Source organism: Narcine bancroftii, chromosome 12 (assembly GCF_036971445.1).
Source record: "Narcine bancroftii isolate sNarBan1 chromosome 12, sNarBan1.hap1, whole genome shotgun sequence".
NCBI classification, from domain to species: domain Eukaryota; kingdom Metazoa; phylum Chordata; class Chondrichthyes; order Torpediniformes; family Narcinidae; genus Narcine; species Narcine bancroftii.
In genome coordinates, this window is record NC_091480.1 from 76,548,638 (window position 1) to 76,561,844 (window position 13,207).

At 44.5% G+C, this 13,207-nt stretch overlaps 1 protein-coding gene across 1 annotated transcript in view; it reads left to right on the forward strand.

Moving 5' to 3' along the window:
• The first annotated feature begins 4,303 nt into the window (after positions 1-4,303).
• The window catches only part of LOC138746662 (plexin domain-containing protein 1-like), a 182,259-nt gene continuing 173,355 nt past the window's right edge, over positions 4,304-13,207 (forward strand). Inside the window, exon 1 of the mRNA XM_069904948.1 lies at positions 4,304-4,456. Coding sequence (XP_069761049.1) covers positions 4,304-4,456 — 153 coding nt within the window. The remainder of the gene's footprint in view (positions 4,457-13,207) is intronic.

Sequence of the window (13,207 nt, forward strand, 5' to 3'; positions counted from 1 at the left end):
TTAGAATGCCAGGATGATCTGCTTTTAACAGTTTAACAGAATCAGAATTTATTGTCATGAACATGTCATGAAATTTGTTGTTTTGCGGCAGAATCACAGCGCAAATTATGCAGTAAGTTGCTTTTAAAAATAAATTAGTGAAATAGAAGAGAAAATGAGGTAGTGTCTGGTTCATTGTCCAATCAGTGGCAGAAGGGAAGAAGCTGCAATGTTGGGTGTTCGTTTTCAGACTGCTGTACCTCCTTCCCGATGGTAGAAGAGCAAAGAGGGCGTGACCTGAGTGGAGGGGGTCCTTGAGGGTAGAAACTGCTTTCTTAAGACACCGCTTCTTGTAGATGTCCTCAATGGAGTGAAGTCTGATGCCCGTGTGGTCGCTGGCCAAGTTCACAGCTCTCTGGAGTCTTTTTTCCTGTCCTGTCATTGGCACCTCCATACCGGACAGTGATGCAACCCCAGTCAGAATGCTCTCTGCAGTACATCTGTATACATTTGCAAAGAGTCTTTGGTGACGCACCAAATCTCCTCAGACTCCTCACCAAGTATAGCCGCTGGTGAGCTTTCTTCATGATTGCATCAACATGGAGGCCCCAGGACAATATCTTCAGAGATCTTGAGACCCAGGAATTTTAAGTTCTTAACTCTTTTTCCACTGCTGACCCCGCAATGAGAAGTGGCTTATATTCTCTTGATTTCCCCCCTCCTTAAATCCGCAGTCACCTCCTTAGTTTTTCTAGTGTGGAGGGCAAGGTTGTTGTGATACCACTCAACTTGCTGATCTATCTGCCTCCTGTACCCTTCCTCATTGTGTCAGTGATTCTTCCAACCTCAGGACTTTCAACACACTCTGTGGTCATTGAGGCACTTTTCTTTTAGGCATACAGCACATTTAACAGTCCATTTTGGCCCACGTGTCTGTACCGTCCAATTTGCACCCAACTAACCTACATCCCTGGTACGTTTTGAATGGTGGGAGGAAACTGGAGCCCCTGGGGAAAACCCACACAGACATGGGGAGAATGTACAAACAAGACAGAGCACAGGATTCGAACCCAAGTACCAATCACTGGTGTTGTAAAGGTGTGGCACTCACCACTACACCTACTGTGTCGCCCTTGATGACATTTATTCTGGCAGTGTAGGAACTCCCCAGCCAATTGGCAAACAGCACACTCCTGTAAATAGTAACATGATGATGGTCTGATAATCTCTTGTGATCCAGATTGAGAGGAATAATTGACCAAGTCATCAAGGATAAATAGGGAAATAGTACCATGGGATACCTGAGGGAATAGTGGAATTTACTCTCTCATTCAAAGAGCAGTGCAGCAGTTCCTGAAGTACACTGGGGCATCAATCTCGACAATGTGCACAAATCTCTGAATTGGGACAAGTATCTACAATGTTGTAATCCATAAACTACTGCTTAATATGCTTTAAGGCTTCATAAACTCACTTTTCAAAAAGAAAAATTGATGACACGGTTAAAATGACAGCAACCCTGGTTCGAATCCGGTACTGCCTGTAAGGAATTTGTACGTTCTCTCTGTGCCTGCATGGGCTTCCTCTGGGTGTAATTGGGTCAGCACAGGCTCGTGGGCCGAAAGACCTGTTACCTTGCTGCATGTCTGAATTAAATTTGAAGATTTTGCAGGTGAATTCCAGGCATTACATTTTCATTTTTGCATGACTTTGTACTACAAAACAGGAACATAATTCCAGCCAGATGTGTTTTCACCTGTTATTGCATATAATGTACAGTATTATATTTTCTGACTTCTTCAATTCCCACCTGAACACGTAAGACCTTTGTTGTAAATTATTCTTTGGACTTGTTTAATTTCCTGTCTGTCCATTAAAAGAAACTCATTGAGCAATTTAGAGCAACTGTGTTGGGCACTTCGTAAGGAGTTTGTGGAGATTTGGTATGACATCAGAAACCCTGGTAAATTTCTACAGATGTGCAGTGTAAAGTGTGTACAGCACATTACGGTCTGATATGGGGACACCGATACCCCTGAGTGCTCCAAAAGGTAGTGGACGCAGCCCAGAACATCACAGGCATCTACAGGGAGTACTGCCGCAGGAGAGCAGCAGCAATCATCGAGGATCCACACCGCCCTGTTGTCGCTGCTATCATCAGGAAGGAGGTCTAGGTGCCACAAGACTCTCATCATCAGGTTCAGGAACAACTGCTACCCCTCCTCCATCAGACTCCTCAACAACAAACTCAATCAAGGACTCATTTAAGGACTCTTACTTATGCACTTTATTGATTTTCTTTGGTCCTTGATGATTGCTGCTGCCTTCTGACAGCAGTGTGCCCTGTAGATGTTCTCAATAGAGGAAATGGTTTTGCCTGTAATGTCCTGGGCTGTGCCCACTTACTCTTGGAGGGCTTTATGCTCAGGGGTATTGGTGTCCCCATACCAGACCGTGATGCAGCCGGTCAGCACACTTTCCACCACAGCTCTGTAGAAATTTGCCAGGGTTTCTGGTGTCATACCAAACCACTGCAAACTCCTCAGGAAGTAGAGGCAATGAAGTGTTTTCTTCACGATGCCATTGGTGAGTTGGGTCCAGGAAAGATCCTCCGAGATAGTTAAAGCAGTTTCACATCCTTGGTGTCATAGCTACACATTTCCATTAATATACATTGTTACATTTGTTCCTATTTCGAACCATTGCCACCTTATCATTACTCCCGCCTGTTTGAGAGACTTCTCGATTTCAGCTGCTCAATGCCCGGTAATAGGAGTACTCCAGAGTGAGGTCCTTCCCCTTGGCTGCACCAAGCCTCAGTGCTTCCCTCAGTATGTACTCCTGCAGTCTGGAATGTGCCAATCGGCAGCATTCCCACACTGACATCTCTGCGTGCTGAAAGACCAACAGCTTTCAGACAGACCAAAGGCGTTTTTCCAGCAGCTCTGGATGTCTGCCTCTGTGTGCGTCCCCAGGAACAGCCTGTAAATCAGAGAGTCCTCTGTCACACTACTGCAGGGGATGAACTATGACAAGGCACCTTACATCCTTCTCCACACAATCTAAGCAAATACGCATTCTGAAAAGGGGTGGGCAAGTGCCTCCACTCCACCACGGTGATCTCGGGTACAGCGAGCATTGTGGGTGATATTTCTGTCAGGCAGGAAGGATCTGACCGGGAGGGCTCCTCTCACCGCCAGCCAGGCCAACTCCTGGTGCTTATTAGTAAGCACTGGTGATGAGGCATTTTGCCAGATGACCTGGACAGTCTGCTCCGGGAACCATCCCACAGTATCCATTGAGTCCTCCTTAAATCTTGTGAGACTGCAACCCACAGAAAAGGAAACACCTTCTTCCTACCTCTCACCTTAAACTTCTGTCACCTTGTTTCAGACACCCCCACCAAGGGAAAAGAGATTCTTGCAATCTACCCCATCTATTACCCTCGTAATTTTATACACCTCTATCTGCTTCATCCTCTCTAGGGAAGATAAAGTAGATCCAACCTCTCCTTAGAAATGAAATGCTCCAGTCCAGGCAACAACCTGTTAATGCATCTGCACGGTTACAGACCCTTCTGGCCCACGAGTCTGTGCTGCCAAAATATCCCAATTAAACTACAATCCACATAAGATTTGAAGGGTGGGAGGAAACCAGATCACCTGGGTTTCCATGCTGTATGTTTAAATTTTAAATATAACAGCCACTACAGCAGATGCATTAACAGGCTGTTGCCGGATTCAAACCCCGATCACTGGCGCTGTAATAGCATTGCGCTAACCGCCACGCTAACCGAGCTGCCCGTGCTGTTCTGCCCTATCATCTTCACTCCTCAACCATCCATCCCCAGGCCTCTCCTACCTCTGATTCACCTGTTGCCCCTCCCACAACAGCATTCAATAAGATGAGTTGAGTGACGACCGATAACTCTGCTCTCCTCCTCTCCCTGTGATGCCCACATTTCCGGTTTATGTACAGTATATATCTCTTCCTGTTTTGTTACTTTACTTGCTCCATCACTACTCAGTTTGCTTTTATTACTTGATCTTCCCTATCATAAACCTTCCTTTGACTTTTCATTATCTCTCCACTTGACTTCTTCCATTTATAATGAAATGTCATTGACCTGAAATGTCGACCGTTTTCTCCAATTTCTAGCAATTTATTTAGGATCAATGTTGCTCTCATTTGGGATTGGGTTGTTGAAATAAGACCATCCATAATTAATCTGTGAAGTGCCCATTCCATCCCTACGCAGAGAACTAACTATTTGTATCATTTAATAGCTTTCACTTATCAGCTGCCACGTGCAAGTGCTGTTGGCATGAACCTGAAAGCTCAGCGCTGGAGACGGAGCACGCCCATTAACATCGACTCCGTCAAAACATTGGAAGCTGAAGGGGACCGTCTGAGCCAGGATCTCGTGGGAGCGAGTCTTAACATTGACACCCTGCCAGACAATGGAACTAAAGTTGTGGTCAGTGCTTTACTTGTTAACATTATCTAGAATTCATTTCCTGAGGAAAGGGGTTTGGAAAATGGAGGGGGTTACATTAAACTAATTCCATTCGGCATCTGGACTGATGGGTGCAGCCCACTCTCCAGTTTGTGGCAGTGGGGTGGAGAAAGCGCAGGAAAGGTTGTTGGAATGACGTCTGAACTGAATACTTATAGTCAGCCAAAGAAAAATTAAAGACTGCATCCTTCTCTCTGATCTGTAAAGGGATGACATTTATAAGGTAGATGTGTTTTCCACTTATACACGAGTCTAGAATCCGGGATAAATATGGTCACTTAGTATTGAATCCCCACTTTTTTTCTTATATTAATTGTAACTGTGAATATTTATTTAACTATTTATTGTTTGTTTATTATTTGCCCTTTTCCTATGTTTTGGGGCACTTTATGGTATACTTTTACCATTGGTGTATATTACATACCTACTTGGTTGCAACAAGTAAGAATCAAAGGGTCCCTACCCAAAATATTGACTGAGCATTTTCTCCATGGATGCTGCCTGATGTGCTCTGTTGCCATGCTGTACAACTCCATGAGTTTAACCGTACAGTAGTTGCCAGGGCTCACAGATAAAGCAACCACTGCCCCTCCCTCTCCCCTTCCTCCCTACTCCCCCAGCCTTTTTATTCTGGCACTTGCCTTGGTGTTATGTAAGGAACAAGTCAAGGCTGGCACCAATGGGGGGCGTGGGGGGTTTCTTGGGCAGTGCCCCCCTCCAATGAGTTTTTGTGCCTCCGCACGCATCGCTAGCATCTCTGGTCTCCACGCAATGTAAGCAGTGCATTTGTCTGTTATGTCGAAGGGATGGGGGAAGTGTGACGGCGGTAGCGCACGGAGGAGGTTCATGGCAAGTAGGCACCACCACCACGCCCCCTCCCCCCAGCTGAACAAGTTTTCGAACATCAGATTGTGTCCCTGCCTATCTCCCGCGGTTACCCTAATTAGACTTGTTCTGACACCGACCCTGGAACAAGTTAAACAGCTCCGACAAGCAACGAGTCTGGACACAGATTAGTTGTAATGAAAGTCTTTATTTGCCTGTGAGGGAACTTTGCCACAGGGAATCACACACACTCGCAAACTCACAAAAGTTACATGGAGTGCAGCCCCATCAGACAGAGCTAAACAGGTAGTAACTACAATCCGCGCTAAATGTATAATGTAGAGAAATGACACAACCACAGCACCCACCGCCCCACAACCCAGTGCAGATGTGGCTACCAAGATTAATTGGAAAGACGAAACACCGTAAAACGATGGTTCATTCTTCTTTCGTTGGCTTGGCTTCGCGGACGAAGATTTATGGAGGGGGTAAATGTCCACGTCAGCTGCGGGCTCGTTTGTGGCTGACAAGTCCGATGCGGGACAGGCAGACACGGTTGCAGCGGTTGCAGGGGAAAATTGGTTGGTTGGGGTTGGGTGTTGGGTTTTTCCTCCTTTGCCTTTTGTCAGTGAGGTGGGCTCTGCGGTCTTCTTCAAAGGAGGTTGCTGCCCGCTGAACTGTGAGGCACCAAGATGCACGGTTTGAGGCGATATGAGTCCACTGGCGGTGGTCAATGTGGCAGGCACCAAGAGATTTCTTTAGGCAGTCCTTGTACCTCTTCTTTGGTGCACCTCTGTCACAGTGGCCAGTGGAGAGCTCGCCATATAACAAGATCTTGGGAAGGCGATGGTCCTCCATTCTGGAGACGTGACCCACCCAGCGCAGCTGGATCTTCAGCAGCGCGGACTCGATGCTGTCGACCTCTGCCATCTCGAGTACTTCGACGTTAGGGATGAAAGCGCTCCAATGAATGTTGAGGATGGAGCGGAGACAACGCTGGTGGAAGTGTTCTAGGAGCCGTAGGTGATGCCGGTAGAGGACCCATGATTCGGAGCCGAACAGGAGTGTGGGTATGACAACGGCTCTGTATACGCTTATCTTTGTGAGGTTTTTCAGTTGGTTGTTTTTCCAGACTCTTTTGTGTAGTCTTCCAAAGGCGCTATTTGCCTTGGCGAGTCTGTTGTCTATCTCATTGTCGATCCTTGCATCTGATGAAATGGTTCAGCCGAGATAGGTAAACTGCTTGACCGTTTTGAGTTTTGAGTTCATTAGTGTGTACCACAAAAGCCCCACACCCTTTACTGGCACACACCTTGCTATCGATTCTCCAGCGTCTGCTTTGACTCGTGACCTGGACTGGAGCTCTGATTTGTTCATCAGGGAAAAGAGACCCAGCTGCTCTACGTGTTGGGCTAAATACTCCCTTGCTGGTCAATGGGGCCAGACCATGTGTCCCCAAAATAGAGCAGGTGAAAAGGCCAATTACAAGGTGAGTGCTCAGCGTGGATGTTTTTGACCTCGACTGACAAATGTGGAGGCTTCCGATTAGGTTCCTGCCAGAGAGGTCATGTGATCCTTGACACTACAGTTGGCCGCATATCTTTGCCTCCTATGGACGCTGCAAGACCAGCTGAGCTCCTCCAGCACTTTTGTATTTTGACTGCTATCCCAACGTCTGCAGACTTTTGTGTTTCATTGAATATTTTGTATATTTGAATTGAATTGCTTTTTGGTTACATGAGCATGCAGTGAAAATCTTAGTTTTGTGTTCTAGCCGGGCAACTCACCCAAAGTGCAAAAATAAAGAAACAAAGGTGCAGGGAGGAGGATTACAGTTGGTCAAATGGTGCAGGGTATATTGTTGCACAAACCATGTTCAAAGGAAGTTTATTGTCAGACATGCAATTTACAGATGCGCTAAAATTCTTTTGCTGTAGCCAAACAGGTACATAGGATACACCACGTACATCAGTTTAAAAAAAATTAAATTTCTGAGAATACAAGACATAAAAAGAGATAATAAATATCCAAGGATAGATAAATATTTTCACTTGGGGTTAGTGCAAGGAAAAAGTAATGTTTCAGTCATAAAGACAGCCCTTTTGATGGTCCTGGGGTTGTTGAATGTTAGGATAGTCCAGGGAGGTTCAAAAGCCTGAGAGCTGTTGGATTAAAAACTGTCCTTGAACCAGGAGGCACTGTACTTCAGGCTTCTGTACCTTCTGCCCGGAGAGAAGGGAGTGTGACCAAAGTGACAGGAATCCCTTATGGTGTTGGCTGCCTTCTTGAGACAGCACACCTCACATAGATATAGATTTCCAATTTCTTGTCAGAGTACATACATGACATCACATACAACCCTGAGATTCTTTCTCCTGTGGGAGAGACAGAATTAACACTTATTGGCAGCGCAAAAAAAAACTGCACACAACAAACACATGTGACAAACTTAAAAATGTAAACAGATAACAAATGTTAACAAAATGATTTGCAATACAAAGAGAATTTAAAAAATCAATAAAGTGCACGATTCATTAAATGAGCCCCTGATTGAGTTCCTCCTTGAGGAGTCTGATGGTGGAGGGGTAGCAGCTATTCCTGAACCTGGTGGCGCGAGTCTTGTGGCACCTCTGCCTCTTTCCTGATGGCAGCAACGAACATGTGCTGGATGGTGTGGAACACTGATAAATGCTGCTGCTCTCCGATGGCAGCGTTCCCTGCACACGTTCTCGATAGTGGGGAGGGATTTACCTGCGATGTTCTGGGCTGTGCCCACTACCTTTTGCAGGGCTTTACGCTCAGGGGTATTGGTGTTCTCATACCAGACTGTGATGCAGCCGGTCAGCACACTTTCCACCACACCTCTGTGGGAATTTGCCAGGATTTCTGGTGTCCCACAAAACCTCCGCAATCTCCTGAGGAAGTAGATGGTTATAATGGGTGGGAGGTCCAAGCCTGTGATGGACCCAGTTAGGTTTGTCACTTTCTGCAGCAGGTCAAGTTTCCAAACCAGGCCATGGTGCAACCAGTCAGTGCCAAATCTCCCCAGATTTCTGACAAAGTAGAGCCATAGTCCAGGTTACAGAAAAAAGTACATTCAAATAATAACTCCTATGGACGCTGTGAGACCGGCTGTGTTCCTCCAGCATTTTTACTATAATCAGAGTCTGCAAATGTTCGTGTTTCACTCCATACGAAAGCATCGCAAGGACATCACCCTTTCCCAGTGAGAGACCCATTCAGGAGTCTGATTAGAGTTGGAAAGAGACTGTCCTTGAAGCTGGAGGCTCACTTTATTGAGCTCATCTATGTCCTGGCTAACAGGCTGGGATGAGTCCTTTAATGTCTGGAAACGTGCCATTTGGGGCACTGCTGGGAGGCAACCTCACACTATCCGGAAGAATGTGAGAGGAGGATGGGGGGGGGGGGGTGGGGGGGAGGAAGGAGACTAAAAGTGGAGAGAGGGAAACAAGTGAGCTGTCTGCAACTTTGCCTTGCTGTAACCATTCAAAATGCTTCTCCACCAATTAATGGATACCCCAGAGTTTTGGGGGGAAATGGGCTGGTTTCGTGGGCTTGCATGCACAGTAGCAATGAATGCAACATTTTAAACACCCTGTCAATTATTTGCATCAGCTTCGTTTGGTTTTGGCCAGCTTTATTAAGAAAACTCCCCAAAATGATGACTGATAAATAATGGCAACCCTGGAAATCACTTGTAATGCAGAGGGAAGGGTCGTCCAAACACAACTAGGATGTCGAGCACAGTGAGTGCAAAATACCAGCAATTCTGTAATTCAGTAATAAACAGGAACAGGAGTGGACTTCCCAACCCTCAAGTTTGCCCTCCCATTCAATGTGGCCGAGGCTGATCTGTCCTGGGTCCCATCTTCTCTTCTATGCCAGTTCCCTGTAACCCTTCATCTCCTAATCTTTCAAAAACGTACAGACTTCCTCTGTAAATGCCCCCCATGATCAAGCCATGGCAACCCTTTGAGGAAGAGAATTCCAGAGATGCAGCATTGTAGAAGGTGCTTTGGGCCCATGAAGCAGCTGCAATTCACCAACCAACCCAGTACGGCCGTGGAAAGTAGGGGGAAAGTCAGAGCAGCCGGAGAAAACCCCACACAGACATGGGGTGAACATACAAGCTTCTTATAGACAGTGGCAGATTTGAACCCAGGTCGCTGGTGCCGCAATAGCTTTGTGCTAACTGGTACGCTAACCGTGCCACCACAATTCACCCACTTGGAGAAGGACCCCAACATTTACACTGTCAGCCCCAGCATAATCTTATGTTTCATTTTCCAACCACTAGTTTACACATCTAATTTTGTTATCTGCTCAGGAGTTATCATCTCTCTTGTCCCAGGAATTATCCCAGTTATTCATTTTTTTTAAACTACCTCCAGTATCAATGTATCCATCCTTAATCGCTTGATAAAGCTTTGATTTTTTTTCCATTTGCTCTGGAGTTGCGGATTGCCTTACCCTTGGTTCTGGGACCGTGTGACGTTCACCAGTTTCCCATTCATTCCTCATCCCATCACAGTCAGTAGGAAGTTGTTAAAGAGAGAGAACTGAGTTAAATAACTTCAGGATGTTTTGTAAAAGTTCACAGACAAGGAAAAGCTCCTGTAGCATCGCTGTTGCGACACAGGCAGGCGCAATGCCAATCTGCCTGTGGCATGATCCCAAGAATAGCAGAACATTAACAACCAGATCATTTTACTTTCGCAACACAAAACGCAAAAGTGCTGAGCATGTCAGGCAACATCTGGAGAGGAGCAAAAACAAGGTTAAAATTTCAGGTTTTTAATCCTGTTTTATTTCAGATTTTCACCATCTGTGTTATTTTGCTTTTGATCTGTTTTAAAAACCTTGATTAAAAAAATTAATATTCTAAGTTAATTATCTTCGAAACTACATTTAAAGGGGCATTCAAAGCTTTTTGTTCCACACTCAGCCAAAAAGTGAAACCTTCATCTCTTCATAAACTCAGACAGAACATAGAAAATTGCAACACAGTACAGGCCCTTCGGCCCTGTTACAAACCGCGCACAATGAGCAGCATTAGACAATGAACCTGACAGGATTTAATTTTAAAACAGTAATTTTCTTACTCTTAAACTACAATCTTAACTCTTAAACTATCCTTAACACTAAATCTATCCCCAACTGTGTGTGTGTGTGTGTGTGTGTGTGTGTGTGTGTGTGTGTGTGTGTGTGTGTGTGTGTGTGTGTGTGTGTGTGTGTGTGTGTGTGTGTGTGTGTGTGTGTGTGAGAGAGAGAGATAGATACCCAAACCATTACAGTCCAGGCCAAAATCTAGAAAGTTACTTCAAAGTTCAGTCTTTTAAATTCAGTGTTTGAAGCAAAGGCCTTTGAAATGTGATGCCCAGAATTAATGATGAACTGATGGGAAGTCGGGAGTTGTCGCTGCTACAGACTCACGGATTCTCCTTGTGTTGCCTTTAAAGAAATGTCCATCCACATGAGCTGTGGTCATAACACTCCTGGTCCTTTTGTAGGCGAGACTTGAACTGGGTGGCCTCCACGAAGCTTCCAAGACCCTGGCACAGGTCAAGTGATCTTCACTGTTAGTCACAAATCAAAATGAAGCGTTTTGCTTCCCAAAAAGACCCTCCTGGTACAGGTCAATCCATTGAAAAGGTGCAGTCATTCACAGAGCATGCTTTGCTCTGAATTCCATAGAATGGCTGGCCACAAGACCTGCTTCAAAGAGCTGTTCCCTCTGCAGCCATCAGCATGGTTCTCCCTTGCAAAATCACAAAGTCTTTGCAAATGTATCGAGTCTGGAACAGACAGTGAGAATCCTTCTCTCAGTTCTTCCAATGTATCGAATTGTCGCTGGGCTGTGACTTGTGATGGTACTTGTGTGAAACGTTAAATGTTAACTGTGACCATTCAGTTCCTCCTGTCTGTACTATTCCTTATAATGATAATCCAATTTTACTAAAATGGGAGCTTGTAATAGCCCACATTGTTGTGTCAGCCTATATACTTCACAATCAAACTTATCCTTCCCTTCCTCACAGACTTTAACCCTCCCCCCCCCCCCCATTTTTTCTTACTGCTCCAGTAGAAACCCCAGTGTCTGGCACCTATGGGGATTGGTAAATGCTGCATAAGTAAATTTGCCGGTTGCTTGAGACTGTGTTGTGTGAATTGGCAAAATGACTACTGGGGGCACCAATTTTAAACGTTTCCATTTTTTACTTGTTTATTTTTGCTTTTTTTTTTGCCTGTTGCTTGAATTGTAGATAATTGTAGATAATTGTAGATAATTTTACTGTCTATGCCTATCGAAGAGTCTGATAATCCAGAATTTTGATTATGCTAGACCTGCAGATTTTCTGAAGTATTAGATTCATATTTTAAGATGTCTCACGGACTTATAAAGTGAGCTCTGGAACTAGGAAGCCTGACAGGCTGTGCGGAAATGGTGAGTTTGAAGGGAAAGCTGAAACCAGAAACACATTGATTTTCAAATAAGAAGGGGGTCCAGCGACCTGGTGCATTTCATGGGATCTCTGGAACTTAAAGGGAACATGGGAAATGAAGGTTCAGAGAGCACGGTGTGTAATGGCTCAGTGTTAATATTTAGGCTAATGTTAAGTTATATTTCCCTATAAATGTGTTTTACATAATGAGGTGGGTTTGGAACAGGGTTACACGTACCCATACAGTACATTCCGAGGTGAGGTAATCTTTCGGAGTCATGACATCTGCAAGCCAGAGTTATGAAGATCAGATAGTTTCCAAGAAACTGGAGCTGAAAACTGTTAAATTTTCCAGTAAATATTCACAAGATTTCCAGGAAGTTAGGCTGATCTCATTTAAATTCTTTTTTTAATTTTTCACACTATGAACCATATTAACCAAAATACACACAAATATTTCCCCCTTGAATATACACAGTGTCATTTTCTCCCCTTTCCCCCCTTCACTTCCCTCCCTCCTTCCCACCCCCCTCCAAACCCATTAAAAGTTCAACATATACAATACAATAAACCTATTAAACAATGTCATCACACAATGAAGATAAACAAGAAAATTGTGTCATCTACTTTTACACACTGGGTCAGTTCATTTTGACGCCTTCTCATTCTATCCTTTTAGGGGGTGGAGGTCCGCGATAGGCCCTCTCTGTTGTGTTCCATGTACGGTTCCCAAATTTGTTCAAATAATGTAACTTTATTTTTTTTAATTATATGTTATTTTTTCCAGTGAAATACATTTATTCATTTGCTTGTACCATTGCTGTATTCTCAGGCTCTCTTCTGATTTCCAAGTTGACATTATACATTTTTTTATTACAGCTAAGGCTATCATAATAAATCTTTTTTGCGCTTCATCCAGTTTAAGGCCTAATTCTTTACTTCTTATTACTTAGAAGAAAGATCTCTGGATTTTTTGGTATGTTACTTTTTGTGATTTTATTTAATACCTGATTTAGATCTTCCCAAAACTTTTCCACTTTCTCACATGCCCAAATTGCATGTACTGTTGTTCCCGTTCCCGTTTCCTTCTTACAGCGAAAACATCTATCTGATAATGTTGGATCCCATTTATTTAACTTTTGGGGCGTGGTGTATAGTCTGTGTAACCAATTATATTGTATCATGCATAACCTCGTAACGGCGTGAAGCAAGGCTGCATCCTCGCACCAACCCTCTTTACTATCTTCTTCAGCATGATGCTGAAACAAGCCAATAAAGACCTCAACAATGAAGACGGTGTTTACATCCGGTACCGCACAGATGGCAGTCTCTTCAATCTGAGGCGCCTGCAAACTCACACCAAGACACAAGAGCAACTTGTCCGTGAACTACTCTTTGCAGACGATGCCACTTTAGTTGCCCA